Consider the following 27,319-nt stretch of genomic DNA (forward strand, 5'->3'; position numbering starts at 1 on the left):
TTCCTTCCTTCCTTCCTTCCTTCCTTCCTTCCTTCCTTCCTTCCTTCCTTCCTTCCTTCCTTCCTTCCTTCCTTTCTTTCTTTTCTTTCTTTCTTTCTTTCTTTCTTTCTTTCTTTCTTTCTTTCTTTCTTTCTTTCTTTCTTTCTTTCTTTCTTTCTTTCTTTCTTTCTTTTTTTCTTTCTTTCTTTCTTCCTTTCTTTGTTCCAAGGAAGACTGCTCTACAATGGTGACACAGGTATACAACCATCGCCTCTGTACTACCTGATGGGAACCACTAATGTCCAAGCTTCTAAATGGAGTGCTGCCAGTCACCTATCCACTACAGAGCAATGGAGTTCAGAAGCACTAAAGTTTAGACTCATCACATGATTGACTTTCATCCGTACCCTCTGGGAAGAATTTTGCAGTGATGCAGTCCCAGAAATTGGTAAGAGGCATAAATATGTAAATAAATAAAAGATGGTGGAAGGGGGCAACTTATAGCTAGGATTGGAGAAGAAGCATCTCTAAATGGGGCAATGGCCCTGACATCCTAGTTAGATGTATCCCTGAGACACTGCAATCTGTATGGTTAGAAGAGATATTTGTAATCACCAAAGGAAGAGATACTTAACCTTGTTCATCAAGAATAGAAGAAAAGAAATTGTCCAGATGTGGCCATTCAATGCATGTGAGTGAATAAAATGTCAAATATTTAAAAGTGATGTGATCATGTCAAGACTGGGCACCATAATAAGCTGACCTTTAAAAATCACATTCCCACTGTCCCTCATTCATTCACAAATTTAGTTTAAGTCAGAGAAACTCAGCACAACAAGAAGCCTTCTGATTCATTTAAAAGTATTCTTTTTCATACTGTGCCCAGAGCCAGGGCAGATAAAATGTTTTAAGAACAAAGAAAAGTTAAAACAAGAAAAATAACCACCCTATAGTAGGAAGATCACTGGGGTTATCATCAGAAGGCTTGAGTTTAGCAACTGGCTCTGCCACTACCTGGCTGGGTTACATGGAGTAAATCACTTTCCCTGACCTGACCTCAGTTCTCTCATCTGGAAAATGATCTCTGACGTTCCTTCTCTCCATGACATTCTAGGATTTATAGGGGACCCTTTGAGTGGGTGATCACATTTCTATAGATGAAAATTAAGTAGAGGTTGTGTCAAATTGATACCAAGGAAGAAAATATGATACTATTTTAACTTGTATCTCATTCAATTTTCCCTCTTTTCCACTGTGCCCACTATGAAAATAAGTTAATCAGGGGTTACACTTTTTTTTATACTGCTAAAATGTGTTAGACTTGAAAGTGAAAGAGGATCTGGAATCATGAGGCCTAAATTTGATTCTTGACTCTAATGCGATTGATGCAGAGGATTGACTGCTGGATTTAAAGTTAAAGAGTTTGGGACCCCAGTTAGTCACTTACTACCTATGTGAACATGAGCAAGTCACTTCTGCTTTATTATCTTGAGTTTACTCATCTAGAAAATGAGGGGACTGAACTAGGTAACTTCCAAAGTCCCTTCTGGCTTTAAATCTATGATTATGACTTTAATTCACTACCTGTGTGACCACAGGCAAATAGCTCAGCCCTCTGAGATCCAGTTTCCTCATCTAGGACAATCGAGTTGGAGTTAAGAAGAAGCTTGAGAGATCACCTGCTACTCATCTTTAACAGAGAAGGAAACTGAGGCCCAAGAGGTTTAGTGACTTGCCCAAGGTAACATGGTTAGATAGAATTTGAACTCTGGTCCTCTGACTGCAACTTTAATGCCCTTTTCAATATATCATACTATCTTCTTATAAAATGAAAGCAAATTTTTTTCACTGTAAATATTCCTTAGGATTATTGTAAACAGAACACCTTGGAAACCTCAAAACACCTTCTATATGTGATCTGTTAGGCTCTCACTAAGAATACACCAAAAGTACCATAGCTGGGAGAAAAAAAGGGGAGGGGGAATATCATGTTATCATTAAATTGTCTTGTGTTCAGCTAGATGGTTCCAGAAGAGCATAGGTCTCTCTTATCACCAGATTAAGAGATGGATTTGCTACTGCCACCCAATCATTATATCATGACCATTCCCCAATGGATGGCACTTCCCACGCTGGAAATTACCTTGTATTTACTTTGTATGTATTTTAAATACTTTATCCATATAGTTTCACTGATAGATTATATGATTATATATTATGAGGGAATGAACTGTTTCATTTTTTTCTTTATAAGCCCAGAGAAGAGCCTGGTTAAGTCAACCAACATTTATTAGGTGCCTCCTATGTGTCAGGCATTGTACTAAGCACTGAAGACAAAGTGAAAGGCAAAAGAGGGGAAGAGAACAAATATTTATTAGCTACCTACTATGTGCTAGACACTGTGCTAAGTGCTTGACAAATATTATCTGATTTGATTCTCACAACAACCCTTGGAGGTAGGTGCTTTTATGATCCCCATTTAACAGTTGAGGAAACTGAGGTAGACAGAGCTTAAATGACTTGCTTAGGGTCACACATCTAATAAGTGTCTAAGGCCAGATATAAACTCATCTTCCTGACTCTGGGCCCTACACTCTAGCCACTGCACCACCTAGGGTCCTCTAGACATTACAGTCCTGCTCTCAAGTAACTTGAAGTCCAATGGAAGATATAACATGCAAACAACTATGTACAAATAAATATATATATGTGGTAAATTAGAGATACTGTTATGTTTTGTAGACATCTTAAACTCAACATCTCTGAAACTGAATTCATTATCTTCCTCACCTGCCCCCCTCAACCTTCCCCTCTTCCTAATTTGCCTATTGCTGTGGAGGACACAATCCTCTCACTTGCCCAGGTCCCAACTTTCCTTTCTTCCTCACGTTGCAAATACAATCTGTTGCCACAACCAGTTATTTTTATCCTAGCAACATCCTTTGTATAAATGCTTCCTTCTCTCCCCTGATACTGCCACCACCCTGGCACAGGTCTGCATTATTACCCCATGCCTGAATGATTTCAATAGCCTATTGGTTGGTTGTTTTACCTTGTCTCTCCTCACTCTAGTCCACTGAGCTCCCCAAAATGTGTGTCTGACCATGTCACTTTCCTGCTGTTGTTGTTAAATCGTCTTTGACTCTCCATGATCCCATTTGGGGTTTTCTTGGCAGAGATGCTGGAGTGGTTTGCCATTTCCTTCTCCAGTTCATTTTATAGTTGAGAAAACTGAGGCAAACAAGGTTAAATGACTTGCCCAGGGTCACACAGCTAGACCAGATTTGAACTCAGGAAGATGAGTCTTCCTGACTCCAGGCCCAGTGCTCTATGCACTATGGCACCACCTAGCTGCTCTCTACCTCTCCCCTTCCCCCATTAATAAACTCCAGTGCCTCCCTATTACATCCAAGATCAAATATAAAATCCTCTGCTTGCCTTTAAAGACCTTTCATGATGTCACTCCTTCCTCTCTTTCCAGTCTTTTTTCACTTCACTCTCTTGTAAGTCGTTTATGATCCAGTGACAATGGCTTCCTTGCAGTTTCTTGCACACAATGCTCTATCCCCCATTTTCAATGACCTCCTGGCTTCCTTCATGTCTCAGCTAAAATCCTACCTTCTGCAACAAGCCTTTCCCATCTCCCCCTAATGTTAGCACCATTTCTCTGAGAAAACTTACAATTTATTCTCTATCTGTCTTGTTTGGATGTAGTTGTTTGGATGTTGCCTCCCCCCATTAGGTTGTGGGCTTGAGGGAAAGGGTTGTTTTTGCCTCTTTTTATACCCCCAGCACCGAGCACAGTGCCTGACACAAAGTAGGCATTTCATAAAGACTTGGTGACTTGCCCCCCTTTTCCCAATTTGGTACAACACAGTCTGGACAAAGAAACCACGCCCTCCAGTCCCTAGGACAGTAAATCTACTTGGCTTTGGATCTCCTGCCCTGGGGCTAAGCTGGCTTGATTGGTGGGAGTAACTCACCTGGCCTCCTCCATCTACTTGACTCCAGACTAGATCATACTTTTCCATCCTACCAGTCATCTACCTACCCCACCTTGCCATGTACCCTCCTGCTGCTCATTTCTCCCTTTTCCCCGATCCCACTTTCGACCTCTTGCTCTGGGAAAAATAAAGAAGTCAATACTCTCATCACATCAGGAAAGGGCATGCCAATCTGCTGCCCTGTGGATCAAATCAACAGCCATGACTGACCAGATCCAAACTCTCTCCCTGGCTGTTACTTCCCTATATGGTTTGCCTTCCCCCATTTGAATATAACCTCCTTGAGAGAAGGGGCTGTCTCATGTTTTATTTGTATTTCCACTGCATACTATGGACAGGTACTAAGCACTAAAGATACCAAGAAAGGCAAAAGGCAGTCCTTGCTAAAGCACATTTTCTGGCACGTGTGTGTGTGTGTGTGTGTGTGTGTGTGTGTGTGTGTTTGTGTGTGTTTCATTCACTCAGCTAAAGCAGAGTGAAAAAGTGGAACCACAACAATAAATATAGTGACCACAGGAACTTAAATGAAAAGATCTGAAAAAGGAGCTGAACCCCAAGTAAATGAAATAACAATGATCTCACAGTAATGGATAGTTAAATTTATCTCTCATCTAAGCAGAGAGGTAGGGGGTCAATGCGTGCAGAATATGGCAGGCACCGTTAGAGGTGATCACTGTATTAGTTCATTGTTTTTTGCTTAATTCTTTTTCTTTGTTACAAGGGAAGGTTCATTTCCAAGGAATGGCATGGAACTGGGAGATTTCATTTCCAGAAATGAAACATCATCAAAACCTATTTTAAGGGAGAAAATAACAAATATTTACTGAGTGCCTGGTATGTGTTCAGAACTGACCTGCTTCCATTTTTTTTTAACATATCTCACCATTTTCTCTTCTGAATTTTTCTCCAAGAGCTTAATATTCCCTTCACGGGAAGAGTCCCCCCAAAAACTAAAATATAGAACTTGGATAAGAGGAGAGTGTTAAGTCTCCTTCCCTAATCCATCCTAAAAGTAATTTCTCTCTAAAATTCTTAATCACATTATCCAAGGCTGAATAGCAGCCAAAGCACCGAGGAAGGCAGGGCTTCTGATTTTCTGACTTCAACACTTTCTAAGCTGAAAGCTCCAGTAATTTCAAACAATTAAAGCAGTGCTTTATGCTTATCAAAAGAGACAGATAATGGAGTCATGTTCATCTGAATAATTGGACTAGCTACAGTGGGCTTTTCCCTGGCATTAATACAATAACCTCTAGCTTACTAATGCTATCATCTATCTAAAATAGGATTCACAATTTTAAATGATTTCTGATAAGCTTCAAAAGCTCAAAATTCTGCCTATACAAATAGCAAGAGACAGAGCACCTTGGCAAAATTCAATATGGCATATGATTGTGATGGAATACTACTGTGCTATAAGAAATGACGAGCTCAAGAATGGTTTTATATATATTATATATGTTTATCTAGGTCCAATGGTAGCCATGGGTGGGGGGAAGGAAGAAAAAAATAAATTTAAATGATAATTTAGTTGTATATTTGAATGGAATAGCAAGTTGTACATAGTAGATTTGAAGTTTCATGTACAATAACCTTTTTTTTTATTGTACCACGTTATGGAAATGCTTGTTTTATTCCATAAATTAAAAATAAAATAAAATTCAATGTCACAACAGGGGTGGCCCTAGTCAAGGGTGGGGAACCTGCAGCCTCAAGGTCACACATGGCCTTCTAGGTCCTCAGGTGAGGCCTTTTGACTGAGTCCAAGTTTTACAGAATAAATCCTTTTATTAAGGGGATTTGTTCTGTGAATTTTGGATTCAGTCAAAAGGCTGCACCTGAGAACCCAGAAGGCCACATGTGGCCTCGAGGCCACAGTTTCCCCACCCCTAGCCTTGACAATATCATGAAATAGCCTAAGTGTGCCCTTGTTCTGCAACGGCTTATGTCCCATTGACTTTGTAGAAATTCCAGTTGGGACCCTAGAGATCACTTAGGCCAGGGATGCTTAACTTTTAGGGTATCACAGGCCCCTTTAGCAGTTTGGCAAAGCCTATGGACTCCTTCACAGAATAATGTTTTTTAAAGTATAAAATAAAATATACAATATTCAAAAGGAAAACAATTATATTGAAATTGTTGTTGTTGTTATTGTTCAGTCATTTCAGTTCTGACTCCTTGTAACCCCATTTGGGATTTTCTTGGCAAAGATACTGGAGTGGTTTGCCATTTCCTTCTCCAGCTCATTTTACAGATGAGGAAATGGAGGCAAACAGGGTTAAATGACTTGTCCAAGGTCACATAACCAGTATGTGTCTGAGGCTAGATTTGAGCTCAGGACTTCCTTACTTCAGAGCTGGTACTCTATCCACTGAGCCACCTAACTGCTTTATATTGAAATATAGTTATCAAAAATAATTTTTTTAAGGTCACAGACTGTTGACTCAGACCAATCTCCTCAGTTTGTAGAGGAGAACCCTGAGGATGGGAGAAGTGAAGTAACTTCACCAAGGACACACAGGAAGTTAAGGCTGCACCACAGGTTAATGGCAGAACCTGAATTTGACCTCAAGTCTTCTAACATTCAATTTTAATACATCACCTTCCTCTCTATGAGTAGTTTTCCACTCCATTTCAGTCATGTAGGGATTTCGTAGCCTCATATTGCCCCTAAATGTCCAGGACTCCCACCAGGGTCTATATCCTAGATCTTTCCCTACTTTGCCTCTCTAAAGAAAGAAAGGGGAAAGGAGTAGAAGGAATACACATTTATTAAATGACTATGATGTGCTGGGCACTGTGCTAAGTACTTCACAAATATAATTATGGTCTCATTTGATCCTCACAACCACCCTGAAAGGTAGATGTTATTACTGTTTTTATTTTATAGTTCAGGAAACTGAGGCAGACAAAGGTTCAATGACCTGTTTAAGGTCACATAGCTAGGAAATGTCTAAGGCTGGATTTGAACTCAGGTCTTCCTGAATCCAGGCCTAGGGCTTTATCCACTTCACTACATTAGGGGCCTTTATGAAAGTCACTTAAGAAAGTCACTTAACCCCTTCTCTGTTTCCTCATTTGTAAAATAAAGGGGTTGAGCCAGATGGCCTCAGGAGTCCCTTCCAACTCCAGATCTATGACTACATGGCCATAGGTTTCTTCTTACTTTAAAATTCTTTGAGGATGCAGAAATAAAGCCTTTCTGATGAGTAAAAGTGGGAGCTGGCTGAAGATGTGGGCATCTCTGCCAGAGACTTCAGTCTTAGATATGAAGCTAAAACTAAGGTGAGGCATTCAGGGCTTTGCCTAGGGCAATTCTGAATTGGGGGAGTGCAGATAGCAATTAGGAACAACAGAACTTGGCTCCTAGTTAGAATAATTAGTAGAAAGCGGAAGCTAACATGGTGAGGAGGGGAGATTAGCTCCTTTCCTGCCCTACCCTATATCTATACCCCATAGTTACATCCTTAACACTGGTCTGTGAAGGCTCCTTGCATGCTACTTGTCCCAGGGCATAGATGGTGGTACTAGCACCGGGAACAAATTTTCCTAGTTACAGCTCCACTAAGAAGGAATGTCATTGTTAAAGAACTACCACATAGATCAGGGACTAGACTCATTCACTTGGCAACAATTATGACAATGGATCAAAGTTATGGAGAAGTAGATTTTGGCTCAACATAAGTACAATTTTTTAAACAATTAGAGCTGTTCCAAAATGGAATGGTACTCCATTGTGCAGAGTGAATTTCTCATCCTTGTCAATGTTTAAAAGAAGGCTCGGCCACTGCTTGCTGGGCATGAATTAGGTAAGATTCAAGACCTCGGTATTTTACTAATTTATATAGATCACTTATAACCTTGTGATTGTATGAATTTAAACTAATGTTTAGTATCACCAAATGTTTAGTGCATTTTATTCATCTGGAGGTCCTCAACAATGGAAGGCAGAGCTAAGAGCCAAGAAAGAAGTGGTACATAAATGAAATTGAATATTACTGGCATGTAAGAAATGATAAATACAGAGAAGCAGAGACTTACATGAAATGATGCAAATTGGAGTAAGCAGAGGCAGGATAACAATACACACTGTGATTACAGCAAAGTAAAAGGAAAGAACAACCACAAAATGAGTGAAAATGAGTGTTACAGAATTATAGAGAACAAGCTTGACCTCACTGGACAGATATAAAGAAATCATCTCCCTCTAATCCTCTGCATAGATGGAGGTCATGGGTATAGAACACTAAATGTATTTGGGAGATTTCTTTTCATGAGTTGAATGGTTTTGATTTTTTTTTCCTTTTGTGATTTTTTTCTTTTAAAAATTATTATAAAAGATGGCTCTCTGGGAGGGGTGAGGATACTGAGGGAAGTTTGGGCAATGTCAAAATAAAGGATAGCAATTAATTTTTATTTTAAAAAAGAACCTAAGAAGAGGCAAAAAATGCCTCAGAGCAGCAACACAAAAAGGATCACAAAAAGATCAGGCACTAAATAGCTCATGTACTTTCTCATAGAAACCTGTTTTGATTTATTTTGTTTTGTTTTTAGGTACAATTCTAAGAAGTCCAATCGTCGGGCTTCCTAGTCGTAGCAGATTAGAAGCACAGTGGCTCATCAGCTTCGAAGGATACTACGTTCCTATGTCCTCTCAAGTTCTTGGCCTTGAAGGATCTTCTCACTGAACCATTGAAGGCTCCCTTGCCCCCCAGACTTTCCTTGTTGTTGCTAAGACATTTCACTTGTGTCTGACTCTTTGTGATCCCATTGGGGGTTTCTTGGCAAAGATACTGGAGTGTTTTGCCATTTCCTTCTCCAGGTCATTTTACAGATGAGGAAATAGAGGTAAACAGGTTTAAATGACTTGTCCAGGGTCACACAGCTAATAAGTGTCTGAGGCCAAATTTGAAGTCAGGAAGATGAGTCTTCCTGCCTCCAGGCCCGGCATTCTGCCCACTATGGCACCCAGGAGCCCTTCAAGACTTTACAATGGATATTAGAAGCAGAAGGGTCTTTTATTGACCTGAAGTACCATGTTAACTGACTAATGTAGAAGTATGTTTAATATGATTGTACATGTATAGCCTATATCAGGTTGCATGCTGGCTTCAGGAGAGAGAAAAAAGTTGAAACTCAAGATCTTATACAAGTGAATGTCGAAAACTAAAAAAAACAAACAAACAAAAAACACCAAAAAACAAAAAAACCAACCCCCCAAAAGTACCATGTTATCTCGATCTCATCTTTGTATATTTAGTTCTATGAGGAGTTAATCATGGAAATCAATACCATGATGCTCATGACATCATAGATTCAGAGGTCATCTAGTCCAACTCCCTTGTTTTACAGATGAGCCTCAGAGAATTGTGTGATTTGCCCAAAGTCACACAAATTGGAGAATGAGGATTTGATCTCTGGTTCTTGGACTCCGAATTCAGTCATGCTCTTTCCATGTGGGCCATCCTCTTAGAGGGCCACACTAACTTCCTAGATACATTGGCTCTATGTGTACTTCCCAGCAAGCTGCCCTCCATAAAGCAGAACTATACAGTCTGAGAAAAGTTATTGTTCAAGTTAAAACCACAGTCGAGCTATGGAGATACTATCTTGAGTCAGACATATCCCATCATCATCATCCACACCAGCTATAAAATACTGAAACATTTCAGCCTTCCTGGGAGCTACATCCCAGCTTCTTTTTGAGGTCATTCTCCTGGACAATGCAATCAACAGGCAGATAAGCTCTCATAAAAACCTAAATTTGGGTCCCTTTCAGACCAGGAACCATGAGAGGCCCTTCTATTTACTATAAGCATTTCTGCAACTAAACCTCAAGCAATTTTACTAGAGCTAATTTATCACCAGTAGTCATAGGGAACCTCTTTCCAAACCTAGCTGTCCACTGTGCTTTTCCACTCATACCATACATCGCTCTTCCTGAGGCATGATGGAGAGTGCTTTGTTACAGATGGATAATAGGCCAAGGGGGCCTGTCCAAGACATTACAGGTAGTTACACGGCACCGTTGATGTCCATAACAGTAACATGTCATCGGCCATGTCAAATCTTCTAAAATAGATTATTGTGCCAAGAACTCATTGAGTTAGTAACTGGGCTTGATTAAAATAATAAAAAACCCAGACAACTCCTCTCTATACTAGAGGGCAATAATGTTAATTTCTGCATGGATCTGTTCCCCTCCAAGAAGTATAATACCACCTTGATAGTAGTAACCACCTGACTAAAATGGCTTACTTCCTCCCCACACTACATGTCCCAGGCAAGCAGTCAGTCATTCAAGAAGTAATTGTTAATCACTTACAATGTGCCAGGCACTGTGCTAAGCACTAGGAATATAAAGAAAGGTAAAAAGTATGCCTTCTCTCAAGGAATCTATAGCACACAAGGATGCTTGTTCATGAAGGGATCTTTCTGATCCCACCAACTGGCTTCTGACATTGCTTCTAGTTCATCTCACATTTCTGGACTGCTCTTTTCACAGCTAAACAGGTAAATGTACATTTTCAAGGTATATCACTCTTATATACCATACCTCAAATTCCTTTTTTCCCCTTTTCTCAAGTGAGTAAATAGGTGGTGCTGATATAGACATAACAGAATATCTGACTGATTTAGTGTACTGTGTAGAATCTTAGAAGTAGGTAAAGATACCAGAGAGATAGTACTACTCTCCTCTTGCCCCAGGTGTATTAGCTCTTGAAATGCTAAATTTACAAACTTGTGAAAGACAGTAGACACACAATACAAATCAAATTGTATAACTTGACATGCCATTGGTTTAGAGGTGTGTGTGTGTGTGTGTGTGTGTGTGTGTGTGTGTGTGTGTGTGTGTTTAACATGCTTGGGATCTACCTCAACTGTCTCAAAGAATCCCTAGTAACCATAACAATTCACCTCAAGTACTACCTTCTCAATGAAACTTTTTCTGCCTCCTCTCACAGGTGTTAGTGCCTTCCCTCCAAAACCACCCTGTATCTATTTTATTTATATTTCTCTCTGTATATAGTGTCTCCCCTGGACTGATTGTAATTACATTCCTTAAGGGTAGGGACTGTTCTACTTTTGTCTTTGTATCTCCAGTGCCTAGGAGAATACTTGGGGCACAATAGTCACTTAATAAATTTTGTTGATTAAATGACTCCCTAGACATGGGCTTATTCACATCATTCCTTTCTTTTATAGAATCATAAAATGGCACTGGATAGGGCATAAAAATCATCATATTACTCAAGTCTATTCTTGATAAAAGTGTCTTTGCTCGAAGTCTATGTATGTAGTTGTTTTATGATTATTTCTTCCAGTTCAGTAGGTAAGGTAGGAATCTAATTCTTTAACATTGGATTGATGACGTAAAGACTGAAGTTAATACTCTTTCTGGTTTCATCTACTCCAAACAAACCAAAAGTGTTTTTCTCCTCCTCTCCCTCCCCCTCCCCCCTCTCCTCTCCTCTCCTCTCCTTTCCTCTCCTCTCCTCTCTCTCTCTCTCTCTCCCTCCCTCCCTCTTCCTCTTTCTCCTGCTTTCTAATAAGGAATGAATAAGGATTAGGTTGTTCTTTTACCTTTGCATACTTTCTCTCTTATTGTGTTCTTTTAAGTGTGTATATCTAACTGTGTACACATATTGTGTCTGTGTGTGTAAGAAAGAGACTGATATATGTACACACACATACACACACTGTAAGAGAGAGAGAGAGAGAGAGCTCTTATGCTTTCCTCCCTTTATACAGAAAGGGACTGGAGAATTCTAAATGTTCATGTTTCTTGTGGGGTTATAGATTCAGAAGATGTCAACATTATTAGAAGATGCCAACAATTATTAAGACAGCTAGATGTTGAAGTGGTAAGAGTGCTGGGCCTAGAGTCAGGAAGACCTGCCTGAATTCAAATCTAGCCTCAGACACTTACTAGTTTTGTGACCCTAGGCAAGTCATTTAATCTCCCTCAGCCTCAGTTTCCTCAACTGTAAAATGGAGATAATAATAGTATCTACCTTGCAGAGTTGTTGTGAAGATTAAATAAGATAATATCTGTAAAGTACAGTGTCTGGCACATAGTAGGCAATATATAAATGTTTATTCCCTTCCTTTTCCCTTCTCAATTAATTATTGTATGGTATTACACATTCCTATTGTTAAATATAAGATTAATGGTAGAGCACAGTGTTATTGCATATATCTATTAAGGATCAGAGCCCAGCTAAGGACCATCATAGCCTGGTTGAGTCCATTTCAGGACCTGAAATTACGAGGTTTCAGGTTCTTCTGAATTTGGCTGTCTCTGAAGCAATGTGATCAGTGTCCTTTGCCTCTAGCTGTTCTGATTTTTAGCATCCTGGACCCTTTATTTAAAGTTGCTTCATACTTGCTTCTTATTGTTAAGTTTGTGGCTTTCAAACATGTTCCAAGACTGATAGGGTCAATTTTCACCTTAGATGTGACTTTAGGCTCTCTTAGGAAGTCCTAATCATCACAAAACTCACCCAATATCAGACCCCCAACTCGGCCCATATCTCCCTACATCACTGAGGGAGGTACTAAGCATAGCATAGCCATAGCACACAAGACTCTGATGGGGAAAGAGAAGCTTAGATATATACTTGACTCCTTTGGCTACCTTTTGACATCTTGAGGGAGGCCCAGTGACTGCCCATGCTAAGGACTTCTCCCTTAATGATGTGATCACACCTTCCTGAACCTTGGAATCTGTGTTATTCTCCAAAAGGAATTCCAACTGCTCCAATGTATCACAATAGTGTGTAGTCATCTACTCTTACAACTATTCCTACTCTTACTAAAACTACTACTGCTGCTGTTGAACTCTTATATAGCACTTCAAGGTTTGCAAAGTGTTTTTCAAATACTTTCTCATTTTATTCTCACAACAACCCTTAGAGTTAGTTGCTATTATTATCTAAATTTTACAGGTGAGAAAACTAAGGCATGTCTCAGTGACTTGCCTATGGTCACACAACTAGAAAGTGTTTGAGACTGGATTTGAACTCAGGTCTTCCTGACCCCAGGCCCAGGATTCTATTCTCATCACTACCTCTATTATTAATGACAATAAGGGCCATTATTCCTTTTTCTTAAATCTACCACTGTAAGACTCCCTCCCCCATGGTTTCATCAAAACAATGCAAAAGAGATGACTTGAAGATGGCTTTCTGCTAATCTTCTGACTCACCTCTAAACGCTCAGCATCCCTGCTGCCTCTGGCCAAGGTGCTGACTAGAGTTGACTCTACTACTTAACACCAAGACAACCCTTAGGCAATTTAGTTTCTGAGTTTCGGGGTTTCTTACCTATAAAACTAGAGGTTTGGAATAGATGCTTTCTAAAGTCACTTACAGTCTCTAAGTATATGATCTTTTAACCTGCTGACTCTTGAGTCTGGAGGCAGTAATGATACCGTGCTGGGACTCTTAACCTTTTCTGTATCAGGGAATCCTTTGACAGTCTGGTGAAGGCTTTCTCAAAATAACTTTTAAAATATATAAAATTTAAAAAACCCACAGGATTATAAAAAAAACAAATTATATGGAAATAAAGTTATCTTTTTTTAGCTTCACAGACCCTAAACTAAGAAATCCTGTATAATAAGAAGAAGAATACTGACCTAGAAGCCAACAGATCTGGGCTCAGATCCTGGCCCTATTATTGTCTTGTTGTGAGGACCTAGGCAAATCATCAAACCCCTTTGTGCCTCTAAATACTTATTTGTAAAAGGAGAGTGCTGGACTAAATTATCTCTAAGGTCCCTTCCAGGTCTGGAAGTCCAAAGACTCACTACTACTTGGGCCCCTTTCTCCCTTCTAGCAGTTTGATCTTCAGCTCCCCAAATGAAGCAGCTTTGACTTAGAGATGCCATTGGTTTGCTTGTATAAGCATCTGGCAATCTATTTCCTCTGACATTTAGAACATAACACAGAAAAAAAAAGATGTAGATCATCAAATAAAGTACTAGTTATTGCTTAGAGTGCCCTGTCCTGAACCTCTTATGTATGATCTTCCACTGTCTGGCCCTACTTCCCCACTGAATGCCCAGAAAACAGGTTCCTGGAAGTCAGTATTTGGATGAGAGGTGTTTATACAGCAACTATTGATTCATATGTGAACAGAAGGAGAGAAATTCAAAAACTGTGCTAGGATATTAGGGTAAATTTGTTGTTTCTTTTGTGCTCATTATTTACTTTATTTTATGTTTTATATTTTATTTGGAGGGAGAACTGTGACTATGACAAGGCCAGTGAGGACAACTCATGAACCTTTCATAGCTATTCATGACCTTCAGGTTGCTATCCTGTCTTCTTCAACTATTCCAGTTCTTGTTTAAAATCTTCCTATCTACTTGAAGCCCCTAGAGAATTCAATATTTATGTTGATGTCACTTCTAATACCTAAGCTATCAAACTCACCTCCCCTTAATTCCTTTTCCACTTTGTCTCAACCACTCCAGGGATAGTCACTACTTCTAAGATCGTGAACTTGGACACTTCCTACTCTGATAATAATTCCCTGCCCCTTTACCTTTCCCATCACTTCATTCTTCATGAACCTGCACTTTCATGACTTCTAGTTCCTTCATCCCTCTTTGTTCTTCAAGTCCATCAGTCAATGCTGCTCTGGTTTTGCTTCTGGCTTTTCATAGTCTTTACACTATAGTTAGCCATTTCAACAAAGCAATCTCCTCCAGCTTTGAACTAATGACACCCTTGACCTCCTGCTTGTTCTCATACTGCTAATCCCTAGGGTGAGGTCACCTCCATCATACACCTTCTTTGTCCCTACTTATGAGCCATATGATGCTCCTGGAAGGAGTCGCCAAAAAAGAAAACTGAGTCTACTACAAATATATGCTATCTAACTTCAAGTTAACCCTCATCCCTATAGAGTAATCCTCTTTACCTATGAATGACTTCTTATCACACCAGACTGCTGACTTTGCAAATCTAATGGGTATGGAGTAGAACCTCAAAATTGCTTTAGGTTTCATTCCTCCAATTATTAGTGATTTTGAACATTTTTCACTTGCCATCTTGTCACAGTTTTTCATAAAAATGATTACTATCAGGTAATCTTCATTTGCAAAAGGAGATGAAGCTCAGCTAAGAGGATTCAGATAATATAGCTTCATCTGAATCTATAGGATATCCTTTGGACCTGACTATAGACTATACAACATCCTCAGGAAAACATAGAAACATCATCTTAGCACTTTATAGATCTTCTTCTCTAAGATCCAACAGCCAGAACCATATGCAACATGATCATGGAAGACAGGAGGTGAAAACAATGGACCAGCAGAGCTGAACTATAGTCTACTTCTCTCCTTTCTCATACAATGAGCTGTATGTTGCAAAGGGGGTAGGCCAGTCTGATCAGAGTATTCTAGAACTAAAAGTGGTGAAGAAATGGCTTAAATATATGCTCCATGGTAGTGGAAAAAATGGCTCCAGAGTCAGAGGACCTAGGTTCAAATTCACTTCTGATGCTTAGGAATGTGTGACTGGGCAAGTCACTTACTCTCTCTGGGCCTCAGTTTCCTCCTCTATAAAATGAAGGGGTTGGACCAGATGGGCTCTGGGTTCTCTTCTACCTTTAGATCTATGATACTATGATCCTGCCCTACTGGATATGGGCACAATTCGTGATGCCCATCTCTGATAGAGAGCCACTATGCTCATTGCTAACAGCTTGATGCTAATCCCTGCTGCCCAGCCTCAGTTATGCTTCATTATCCCCTTACTGCTAAGACATCCTTTCTTTTCGTGATGCCATCCCTTCTTATCTTCTCTATGAGACTGCTTCAGCACAAGGCCCCTCTCATTAATCTTCAGTTTCTCTCAATTTGTTCCTTCCTATGTTTAGGTTTGCCCTATCAATAGACAGACAGACAGACAGACAGACAGACAGACAGATAGATAGATAGATAGATAGACTAGGCAGATAGATAGATGATAGATAACAATTTTCCCTTGACTTTCCTACCCCTTTAAATATTGTCCTATGTTTTTCCTTCACTGATATAAACTCCATACTGAATCCTCAATCCACTGAAATCTAGCTTCTTCCCATCCCACTCACCTGAAATAGCTCACTTCAAGTTTATCAAGGCCTAGAAGCAAAGAACACCAGTAGCTGAAGGCACCTTAGAACTCTTCTAGGCACACACACACACACACACACACACACACACACACACACACACTCCCATTGCATAGATAATGAAACTGAGGCTCTCAGAGATTTAATGACTCAGTCACAGTCACATGGCCATCAAGTGGCAGAGTGTGGACTTGAGGTCAGCTCTGAGGACTCTCAGAGTAGTCCTTTCACTCTTACACTTCCTCCACTTCAGATTTAAGTTCTTAGACTCCCTGTCTCTGTGTCAAGTTGTTAACACTGTCCAGAAATAGTCAAAAGCTCTTTAATGCAAGGGGAATTTTAGTATTTGAAAATAACCTATTTGGTCTTTTTATTATGTGAATTTCTGCTCTGTCAAATACTCAAAGTGGGGCATGTGTTTATAAGTCAAGGAAATGCAGACCCAGCTAGATAAATAATGGAAAAAAGTCAGTAGCAGCTCATGTAAATGAAATAGAGCTGATTTCTTGCTTTGGTGAACCCTTGATTTCATGCCACCATGTCTTTTACTCCAGATGCTTTTCTTTGAAGTTTTTTTTTTAAATCATCATTTACAAGTTGGTCTCTCAACAAGCATTTATATTAAGCACTTGGTATGTCCAAGGCATTGTGCTAAGTGCTGGAGTTATAAAGAAAGACAGACATAGAACCCGAATTCTCAAGGGGCTCACAGTCTAATGAGGGGAGAGAGCATGTCTTTGGGATACCCAATCTGAGACACTCAAAAGGTAGTTGGTGATTCTGGACTATAAACAGAGGAATTTAATTTTCTATCCTCACCCCTTAACCTCTAAACTTCCACTCCCTTTCCTTTCCTCCCTCCACTCCTTCCTTTCTCCCCCTTTTTCCTCTTCCTCCTTCTCCCCCTTTCTTTCCCACTTCCTCTCCTTCTCTTTCTCCCATATGTATATGTATGCACACATACAGATATACGTACATGTATGTATCCATGTGTAATACACAGCATTCCAAAAGTCAGTGCAGTTTTAAGCTATTAAAGCTTTAACAGCTTAAAACTGCATTGACTTTTGGAACTCCACATATATGTGTGTGTGTGTGTGTGTGTGTGTGTGATGCATATAGGTGTATGTGTGTATGTGTCTACATTTACAAAGAATGTTTATATGTGTGTATACACACACACACACATATATATATGTATATATGTCTAGGTATAGATGATAGTTGATCCAATGGGAGCTGACAAGATCACCAAGCAATATGGTATCAAAGGAAAGTAGAAGAGGGCTGAGGATATAGCTTTTGGAACCACTCACATTTAGTAGACAAGACATGGATGAAGATCCAGCAAAAGAGACTGAGAAGGAGCAGTCAGTCAGGTAGGAGGAAAGCCAGAAGAGCATACTGCACAATGACCTAGAGAGGAGAGAGCATCTGAGAAACGAGTGTGATTTGTGGGGTCCAAAGTTGCAAAGAAGCTAAGAAGAATTGGGATGGAGAAAAGGTCATCAGAATTGGTAATTAAGAGGTCATTGGTAACTTTAGAGAGAGTAATTTCAGTTAAATGATGAGGTTGGAAGTCATATTGTAGAGGATATGGAATAAAGTGAGAAGAGAAGTTTATGACTTTCAAGAAGTTTAGCTAAGAAGAGGACAAGAGATAGAGGGCAGTAGCTAACAAGGATGGTTAGATCTGGTAAGGGTTTGTTTTTTTAAGGACAGAAGAGATATAGATATATTTGAAGGCAACATGGAATAAGAGAGTGGATAGGGAAAGACTAAAGAAGAGGGAGAAGGAGAAGGAGAGGGAGAGAGGGACAGGAGGAAGGAGAGAAAGACAGAGAGAGACAGAGACAAAGACAGACACAGAGACAGAGAGAGGCAGACAGAGACAGACAGGATGATAGATGGGGGAAGATCAGCTGGACAACACAAGAGGTGATATGATCCAGATTTCATGGTTACTTTGACAAAGAGAAGGGTCACTTCTTCATATGAAAAAAGGAATGAAGGAGAAGATCGTGAAGGAAATGTTTGAGATGAGGAGGAAAGAAGAAAAAAGAACTCTTATTGAATGCCCTCATTTTTTTCAGTGCCATATGAGGCAAGGACTGGGCACAAGGAATGCCCTGGGAGGTTTGAGGAGTGATGAAAAGGTTTGAAACAGCAACTGTGGTGAGTGAATAGTAGCAAAGCAATGGAGGGGAATGTAAAAGGCTTGCTTTGTTGTATACAGTAAGAGTCCAATTACATAACTTAAATTTGTATTGTAAAGAAGTTATGTGATTTGCCTATTCACATAAAGAGTAAGTAAGAAGAGTCATGATTTGAACCAAGGTCCTCTGACTCCAAACACAGCAATCTGTACTATTTTTCCCCGTTTTATGGTTGAGGAAACTGAGACTGACATTTGACAAGCATTCCTGCTTTGAAGTCAGGAAGACCTGAATTCAAATCCTGCCTCAGATACTTACTAGCTCCAGAAATGACAAGCGGTTGCTAGAGTTAACTTGAACACTATGGCAAGCCAGAGTTCAATGATTCCACTGTATTTCCCTTTATTGGATGAAACAATTTCTTTTTAAAATTTACCCTGATTATTTTATCACTAGTCTTTGCTCAGTTCACAAGGATCTTTGCTCCTTTTAAGGTAAAGATTGAGCTATAGCCTTATGACACATAGTCCACCTAAAATGTTTTACAAGTTGGGTTTAAATAAAAAATCACAATTAAAGGATGCACTGAAGTATAATGCTATGGACATTATTGGAAGAATTAAAAAATCAGCTTTAAACTCAATGCTGACACTATCTAGCAATATAACATTGGGCAAATATAGTATGTCATCTCTCTAAACTTTAGTATTCTTGACTATAAAATGAAAGGTCATCTCTAAATGAGCTCTAAGATATCTTTCTATGAGAAAATACTAATGACTATGAGTTGTGGCCTTGGGCAAGGACTTATCCTCATTGGGCATCAATTTCCTAATTTGTAAAAAAAAAACATACTAAGAATTGTGTTCCATAATGTATAGAATGCTGGTCTTAAAGTCGGGGAACATCAAGGTTCAAATCTTGCCTCTGACACTTACTAGCTATGTGACCGTGGACAAGTGACTTATCCTTCCTGGATCTCAAGAAACTCAGAGTTATGTGTTGAGACAGAGAAGGGTGGAGAATTACCATACTAGGAGCTCCTATAAAGTGACTAAATTACAGATTTTCCATGTAATGTCAATTACCTGCCTTGTTTGCCTCATGGAGTTGTGAGGATCAAATGAGATAATGAATGTGCAAGTTATTTGAAAAGATGAGAACATTATACAAGTGTAAGATTCCATGATTAACCTTGGTTTTATCTTAAATCTCATTTCACTGACAAAGTAAACAGAGGATTATTTTAAATGCAGAATCTTAAATGTCATGGAAACTCTTTGGGTTGGGTTTGGGTTCCCCAAACAGTTATCATTTAGATGCTAAGCTCCTTGAAGGGAGAAGCCACATATCTCCTTTCCTGCTATCCCCTCTCCAATGGCTGGAACCTAGACTCACACAAAGGAAATGGTGAGTACTCACTAAATGCTTTGACAAAGAAGATGTCAGCAGTTCAAACTATTCAGCTCTTCAGTATCACTAATGAAAGTTATGAGGAGGCTCAAAGGATTGTAGATTTGGAGTTGAAGAGAACATTAGACATAACCCCTCCATTTTCTAGAGTTGGAAACTAAGTCATGGAAAGGTCACTTAACCAAGGTCACATAGATAATAAATGACAAGACTGGGATTTGAACCCAGTCCTCTGACTCCAAATCCAGCTAAAGTTCCACTGAACCACAAAGGAAAAAATAACATTTAGGCAAAGATGCCTGGGAGGGAAAAAATGGAAAACATTTATAAAGACCTAAGAACTGCTTGAGGGTCTATTGCCACTCTCTATGATGACCTTGGAATCTACTGGACCATAAGGGCAAAATGAAATTTCAACCCAAGAACTGATAACAAATTTAAACATCTTGAACCAAAATGATTTTAACTCAGCTCAATTACTTGGGAAAATTATGATTGCACAAAGTTGGAGATTAAGGAAACATACCCAATACCTTACATATGCCATTAATACAGACATTTCTGCTGTTGCCTCCTTCAAAACAAGGTGTACCATCAATAACGGCATCTAGCATTTTCTCAGAAAACTGTCCATTGATGGGTCGACAATAGAGTTCACAGGGATATTCTGCAGTGGAAAAAAAAGAGAGATAGTTTGAAGTTAGCATTTTGATTAATGTTATTGATTTCTCCAAAACTTTTTAAAATTTGTGACATCTGATCATCCTTTGATTTTGAAGGTCATAAAAAGCACAAGAACCTCACTCCCAGGATAGCTGGGTAATATAATGAAAAGAGTGCCTGCTTTGGAGTCAGGAAGACCTGAATTCAAATCCTGCCTCAAATACTTACTAGCTGTGTGACCCTGGACAAGTCACATAATCTCTTTCAGCCTCAGTTTCCTCATCTATAAAATAAGGATAAAAATAGCATCTACCTCACAGGATTGTAGGGAGGATCAAATGAGGTATATATGTAAAGCACTATCTAAGAGCTATTTTTGTTATTATTTCTTATTTATGTTGTTATTATTATATATATTTGGAAACTGTAGCATGGTGGTATTCAACACATCCCTAGGCATGTAACAGGCATTGAACAAATACTTAGCCTTCAACACATTTAAAATATGTATACATATGCTCTGTGTATATGCATATATGTTTGTGTGTATACATAGTATATATACATATATAATATATAAACATGATTTACTTCTAAATGTGCTTTTATAAGTCAGTATGCAGTCTACAGGGATCCATAGGTATAGTTTAGTGCCCTCCCCCCTCAATTTGTATTTGAGTTTAACAACACTAGCCTAGAGTACCATGGAAGTGAAATGATTTACCCAGGATCACACAGTTAATGTGTCAGAGATTGGACTTAAATCTATATCTTGCTGGCTGTAAGGCTACTTTCTATTTACTATTCCACACTGCTGTTTTGACTTTTATATAGTATTTTAAATTTGCAGTGTGTGTGCACATACGAGTGTGGGGGGCATGCAATAAATACTGATTGACAGTGCTATTCTGAGGTTCAAAGGAGATCATGTTTGTATGCATGTGTGTGCATTCACATGTGCTAACATGTGTGCACATATGTATTCACAAGACAGGTACTGTGTGAGGCACTGGGGATAAAAAGAAATATGGATAAAATCCTCATCTTTAAGGTGTTTGCAGTTTCCTGGGGGAAATAACATATTGGTGGGGGTAGAGGGGGCACTAACAACTTAGGGAATCAGGAAAGGCACCTGAGGTAAGTATTATAGGTATTGTTACCCCATTTAATGGATGAGAAAACTGTGGCTTAAAGGTTAGGTGTCCAAGATCACACAGCTCTTAAATCTCAGAAGTGGAAATTGAACTCGGGTGTTTAGGATTCCAAGTTTAGAACTCTCCCCAGTCTCGTTTTGGCTTCTCAATAACAGGAACATAAACTGTTTGAGCACAAATATGAGTGAGGACTCAATGAAGATACTATGTTCCTAGGCAAACATTATCCATGCCTTTTGTTAATTGTAAAGTTAACAGATCTCTAGGAGAGGCCAGGTCCTTTGTAACCTCTCTCTCTTGCTGCAACTCAGGGGCTGTATGGGTAGAATTAAAGACTATGACAGCAACTGGGTGCCATAGAACTTTGTAAATAGGCAAAGTTGAGGCAGTTAGGTAGCCCAGTGGATAGAGTTCTAGACCTGGAGTCAACAAGACCTGAGTTCACATCCAGTCTCAGATACTTACTAGCTGTGTGATCATGGGCAAGTCATTTAACATCTACTTGCCACAGTTTCCTCATCTGTAAAATTGGGATAATAACACCTATCTCGAAGGGTTTCTGTGAAGATCCAATGAGATATTTGTTAATAAGTAGTCAGTGGTATGCCTGGCACAAAGGAAGTGTTACCTGAATATTTATTCCCTTCCCTTCCCCAATATTGACACCTGCTTGATTTAACCATCACTAATCCTCCTCCCACCCTGGGGGTCACATCCTTGACTCACTCTGAGAATAGTCTTTCTCATCTTTCCAGAAGAAAGAAAATGAGACATGCACCAGATGAAGTATTTTTAAACCCCTACCAGTCACAAATAAATGAGAGCCTTAGAAATCTGTACCATAGACATAGATAGGACCTGATCTCTTCTGCAGAAAGCCAATTACTTTGTTCTGATAGATGGATAGAATTAATCAATTAAGATCCCAGAATCAATGAGTTGGAAGCAACTTCAGAGGGCATTTCATCCAACCCATAACTGAATAAGAATCCATTTTATAACTCTCCTGTTACCCTAATACCCCCACCCCAATCAGTGACCAACCAACTTTGTATTTTCTTTGCTTACTGCCTGACTCCTAGTAAGGGGAAGCAAGATGGATGTACTTGTCCCTGGAACCTGTATTCACTTTTATTTTTATTTCACTAAGTCTAAAGAGCAGATTCACTCTTGCTCAATCTTAATTTTCAAACAGACTTTTCTTATCTCCTCTGTGTATATGTGTTGGGTACAGCTGGATAGCTAGTTCTTCAAAGACCAGATCAGTTTGAGGATACAGATAGTGCTACCCATATGGCCATGTGTGTCTTCAAACTAAAACAGGTGCAAAACAACTCTTGGGGAGCAAAATGCTGACTTGTTTGACTAACAGTAGCATTGTGTAGATATAACTATGGACTACATGTTGTATGATAATTTATCATCTGCTTATTTAGGAAAATAAATGGAGGCAGTTAAATGGCTCAGGGAATAGAGGATTGGGTCTGGAGTCAGGAAGGACTGAGTTCAAATCTGACCTCAGACACTAGCTCTGAAAAGAGCTGTACAAAAAACCTAAAGCTTGGGACAGTGGCCCCTCCACATTGGGAGTAGAGCCCAACTTTAGCAGTCAAAAGTCAAATAGGCTGGGAAAATGAGCAAACAAAAAAAAAAAGGATCCTGACCATTCAAAGTTACTATGGTGACAGGGAAGATCAAAACACAAACTCAGAAGACAACTGCGATATCCAAAACCTCAAAGAAAAATGTGAATTGGTCTCCAGCCCAAAAAAGAAGTCCTGCAAGAGCTCAAAAAGGAGTTTAAAAATCAAATAAGAGCAGATTTACTAAGAATCTTGCCCACCAGTATGGTGGGCAACTTTGTCACTTTGCTTAAAATCTTTGCTACTTTGACTGAAAAAATAAATCAAATAAGAGATGTAGTGAAATAACTGGGGAAAGAAATGACAGGGATGAAAGAAAATCATGAAAAAAAAAGAGTCAACAGCTTGGTAAAGGAGGCGCAAAATATACTGAAAAAAATAACAAAAACAGAATAGGCCAAATGATAAATGAGGCACAAAAATCCAATGAAGAGAAAAAGGCCTTAAAAAGCAGGATTAGACAAATGAAAAAGGAGGTACAAATGCTCACTGAAGAAAATAATTCCTTAAAAATTAAAAGTGGGCAAGTAAAAGCTAATGACTCCATGGGACATCAAGAAGCAATAAAACAAAATAAAAAATAGAAGAAAATGTGAACTATCTCTTTTAAAAAAACTGACCTAGAAAATAGATCCAAGAGAGATAATTTAAGAATTGTTGGACTACCTGAAAGCCATGTTAAAAAAAAAGAGCCTAGGCATCATCTTTCAAGAAATTATCAAGTAAAACTGCCCTGATAGTCTAGAACCAAAAGATAAAATAGAAATCAAAAGAATCCACTGATCACCTCCTGAAAGAGATCCCAAAATGAAAATCCCAGGAATATTATAGCCAAATTTCAGAGCTCCCTGTTTAATAAGAAAATATTGCAAACAGTTAGAAAGAAACAATTCAAATATGAACCCATAGTCAGGATAACACAAGATTTAGCAGCTTCTATATTAAAAGATTAAAGATCTTGGAATATGATATTCCAGAGGGCAAAGGTGCTAGGAACACAACCAAGAATTACCTACCCAGAAAAACTGAGTATAATCCTTCAGGGAAAAAATGGATATCGAATGAAATAGAGGACTTTCAAGCATTCTTGATGAAAAGGCCAAAGCTGAATAGAAAATTTGACTTTCAAATAAAAGACTCCAGAGAAGCATATAAAGGTAAATAGGAAAGGAAAATAATAAGGGACTTAATAAGGCTAACCTGTTTACATTCCTACATGGGAAGATAATACTTGCAACTCATAAGAATTTTTCTCATTATTTAGGCAGTTAGAAGGAGCATACATAGACAGAGGCATGGGCATGAGTTGAATATGATGGCATGATATCTAAAAAAATGAATTTTAGGGGTGAAGAAGAGGAATGTACTGGGAGGAGAAAGAGGGAGGTATAATGGGGTAAATTATTTCATATAAAAGAGGCATGAAAGAGCTTTTACAGTGGAGGGGAAAGATAGTGGAGATGGGTGGGAACAAGTGAACCTTACTCTCATTGGAATTGGCTCAAAGAGGGAGTAACATGCACATTAAGTCAGGTATAGAAATCTGTCTTACCCTACAGGAAAGTAGGAGAGGAAGGAAATAAGAAAAAGGGGGGCTGATGGAATGAAGGGTGGATTGGGGAGGCAGTAGTCAGAAGCAAAAGACTTTAGAGAATGGACAGAGTGAAAGGAGAGAGAGAATAGAATAAACAGAGGGAGGGATTAGAATGGAAGGAAATACAGTTAGTAATCAGAACTGTGAAAAAAATTATAGTAAGTTTTTCTGATAAAGGTCTCATTTCTCAAATACATATAGAACAGAGTCAAATTTATAAAAAAAATAGGAGTTATTCCCCAATTGATAAATGGTCAAAAGATATGAAAGGTAGTTTTTAGTCAAAGTAATCAAAGCTATATATAGTCATATGAAAAAAATATTCTGAATTACTATTGATTAGAGAAATGAAAATTAAAACAACTCTGAGATACCATCCCACACCTATCTGATTAACTATTATGAAAATAAGGAAAATGACAAATATTGAAAGGAATGTAGGAAAATTCAGACACTAATGTACCATTGGTGGAGTTGTGAACTGATTCAACCATTCCAGAGAACAGGTTGAACTATGGCCAAAGGGGCTTTGACCCAGCAATACTACTATTAGTTCCATATCCCAAAGAAGTAAAAAAAAAAACACTGGAAAAGGACCTATATGCACAAAAATATTTATAGCAGTTCTTTTATGGGTGGCAAAGAATTAGAAATTGAGGGTATGCTTATCAATTGAAGAATGGCTAAACAAGTTGTAGCATAAGATTGTGATAGAATACTATTGTACTGTGAGAAATGATGAGCAGGATGTTCTCAGAAAAACCTAGAAAGACTTACATGAACTGATGCAAAGTGAAATGAGTAGAACCAGGAGAACATTGTACAGAGCAACAGCAATATTGTATAATGATCAACTGTGAATGACTTGGATATTCTCAACAATACAATGCTCTAAGACAATTCTGAAGGACTTATGAAAAAAAAATGTTAACTATTTCCAGAGAAAGAACTGATGAAGTTTGAATGCAAATCAAAGCATATTTGTTTTTACTTTTTTATTTTTCTTGCTTTTTTTCCTCTGTTTTTCTTCACAGCATGACTAATATGGAAATATGTTTTATATGATTATATTTGTATGACCTATATCAAACTGCTTGCCATCTCAATGAGAGGGGTGAGAGAGAGGGAAGGAGAGAATTTAAAACTCAAAATTTAAAAAATGTTAAAAATTGTTTTTACATGTAATTGGGGAAAAATAAAATATTTTTAAAAAATAAAATCTACTCCATCAAGTTGAGGGTATGCTCATCAACTGGAGAATAGCTGAACAAGTTGTGGTAGATGGTTATTATGGAATACTACTGTGCTATAAGAAATGATGAGCAGGATGGTTCTGGAAAAACCTGGGAAGAATTATATGAACTGATGCAAAGTGAAATGAACAGAACTAAGAGAACATTATGTACTATAACAGCAATATAGTAACAATGATCAACTGTGAAAGACTTAGCTACTCTGATCAATACAAGGATCCAAGACAATTCTGAGTGACCCAAGATAAAAATGCTATCCACATCGAGAGAGAAAACTGATGAACTTTGAGTAAAAATGGAAGAATAATTTTCTCATTTTATTTTTCTTGTTGTTTTGTGACATGGCTAATACGGAAATGTGTTCTGCATGATTTCACATGTATAATTGATATCATATTGCTTGCCTCATCAGTGAGTCTGGGAGGGACTAAAAGGAAAGAGAGAATTTAAAACTCAAAATTAAAATAAAAACTGTTAAGAATAAGAAGTAATTTTAAAAAGTTTTTAAAAGACAGCAAGAAGAAAAGAAAAAAAATTTGAGGAGAAAAGGTCTGAGAAAAACCAAGATGCAGGATTATTTCCAAAGACTCTTCCTTCTTTTTCAATTTTTGGAGGTATTATTGTCTCAGTCACTGTATTAACTGGAATAAAAAGGATATTTCCAATGTCATCTAGGAAAAAATCCTGATCTCTCTGTGATAAAAGGCACTAACCCAGGTGCATAGAGCTCAGAGACATAATTTCCTGAAACAGTACAATACTGCATGGTTGCCAAGGAGAAGGAAAGAAGAAGAAAGAAAGGACAAGGTATTCCTGGGCTTACATAAAGCAAAAGGCCCACAGTGAAAACTGAACTCTTCTAGAGTTTTCTATTATTTCCGGACCACGAGAAAGGGAGCTTGTCCAACAACACTCTCCAGGAATAATCTATCCTTGCTCCTCTCTTTCTGCTAAGTTAATCCAACTGCCTATTGTCACACGCAACAGTGGCTCTTCTTAAACACTTATTGTGCTTCAGCCACTGATCTTAAAGATGTGTGGGGGAGTAGGCAATGGTATCACAAGTTGAGGGAAGAACCACTTGTCCACTTAGGCCGCAATTTTTGTGCCTGAAGAATTATGCTAATAAGATTGGAAAGATAAGGTGAAGCCCAACTATGGACAGCCTGGAATAGGAGATGAAAGGATTCTTTTTTCTTAGAGGCAAGGAGGAGTCATCAAAGATTTTTAAGAGATGGGGATGGGGGAGAGGAGTGACATAATCAGAGTTTAAGAAGTTTATTTCAGCTGTGGTGTGAAGAAAGAATTGGAGGTGGGGGGAGGCTAGCAGC

The 27,319-nt window shown here is 38.6% G+C and overlaps 1 protein-coding gene across 1 annotated transcript in view; it reads right to left on the reverse strand.

The window, feature by feature from the left end:
* Nucleotides 1–27,319, reverse strand: part of ADAMTS12 (ADAM metallopeptidase with thrombospondin type 1 motif 12) — a 525,685-nt gene that overhangs the window by 143,629 nt on the left and 354,737 nt on the right. The window contains exon 13 of the mRNA XM_027868744.1: nt 20,215–20,348. Coding sequence (XP_027724545.1) covers nt 20,215–20,348 — 134 coding nt within the window. The remainder of the gene's footprint in view (nt 1–20,214; nt 20,349–27,319) is intronic.

This window comes from Vombatus ursinus, unplaced genomic scaffold (assembly GCF_900497805.2).
Source record: "Vombatus ursinus unplaced genomic scaffold, bare-nosed wombat genome assembly UNPS02014791.1, whole genome shotgun sequence".
Taxonomy (NCBI): Eukaryota; Metazoa; Chordata; class Mammalia; order Diprotodontia; family Vombatidae; genus Vombatus; species Vombatus ursinus.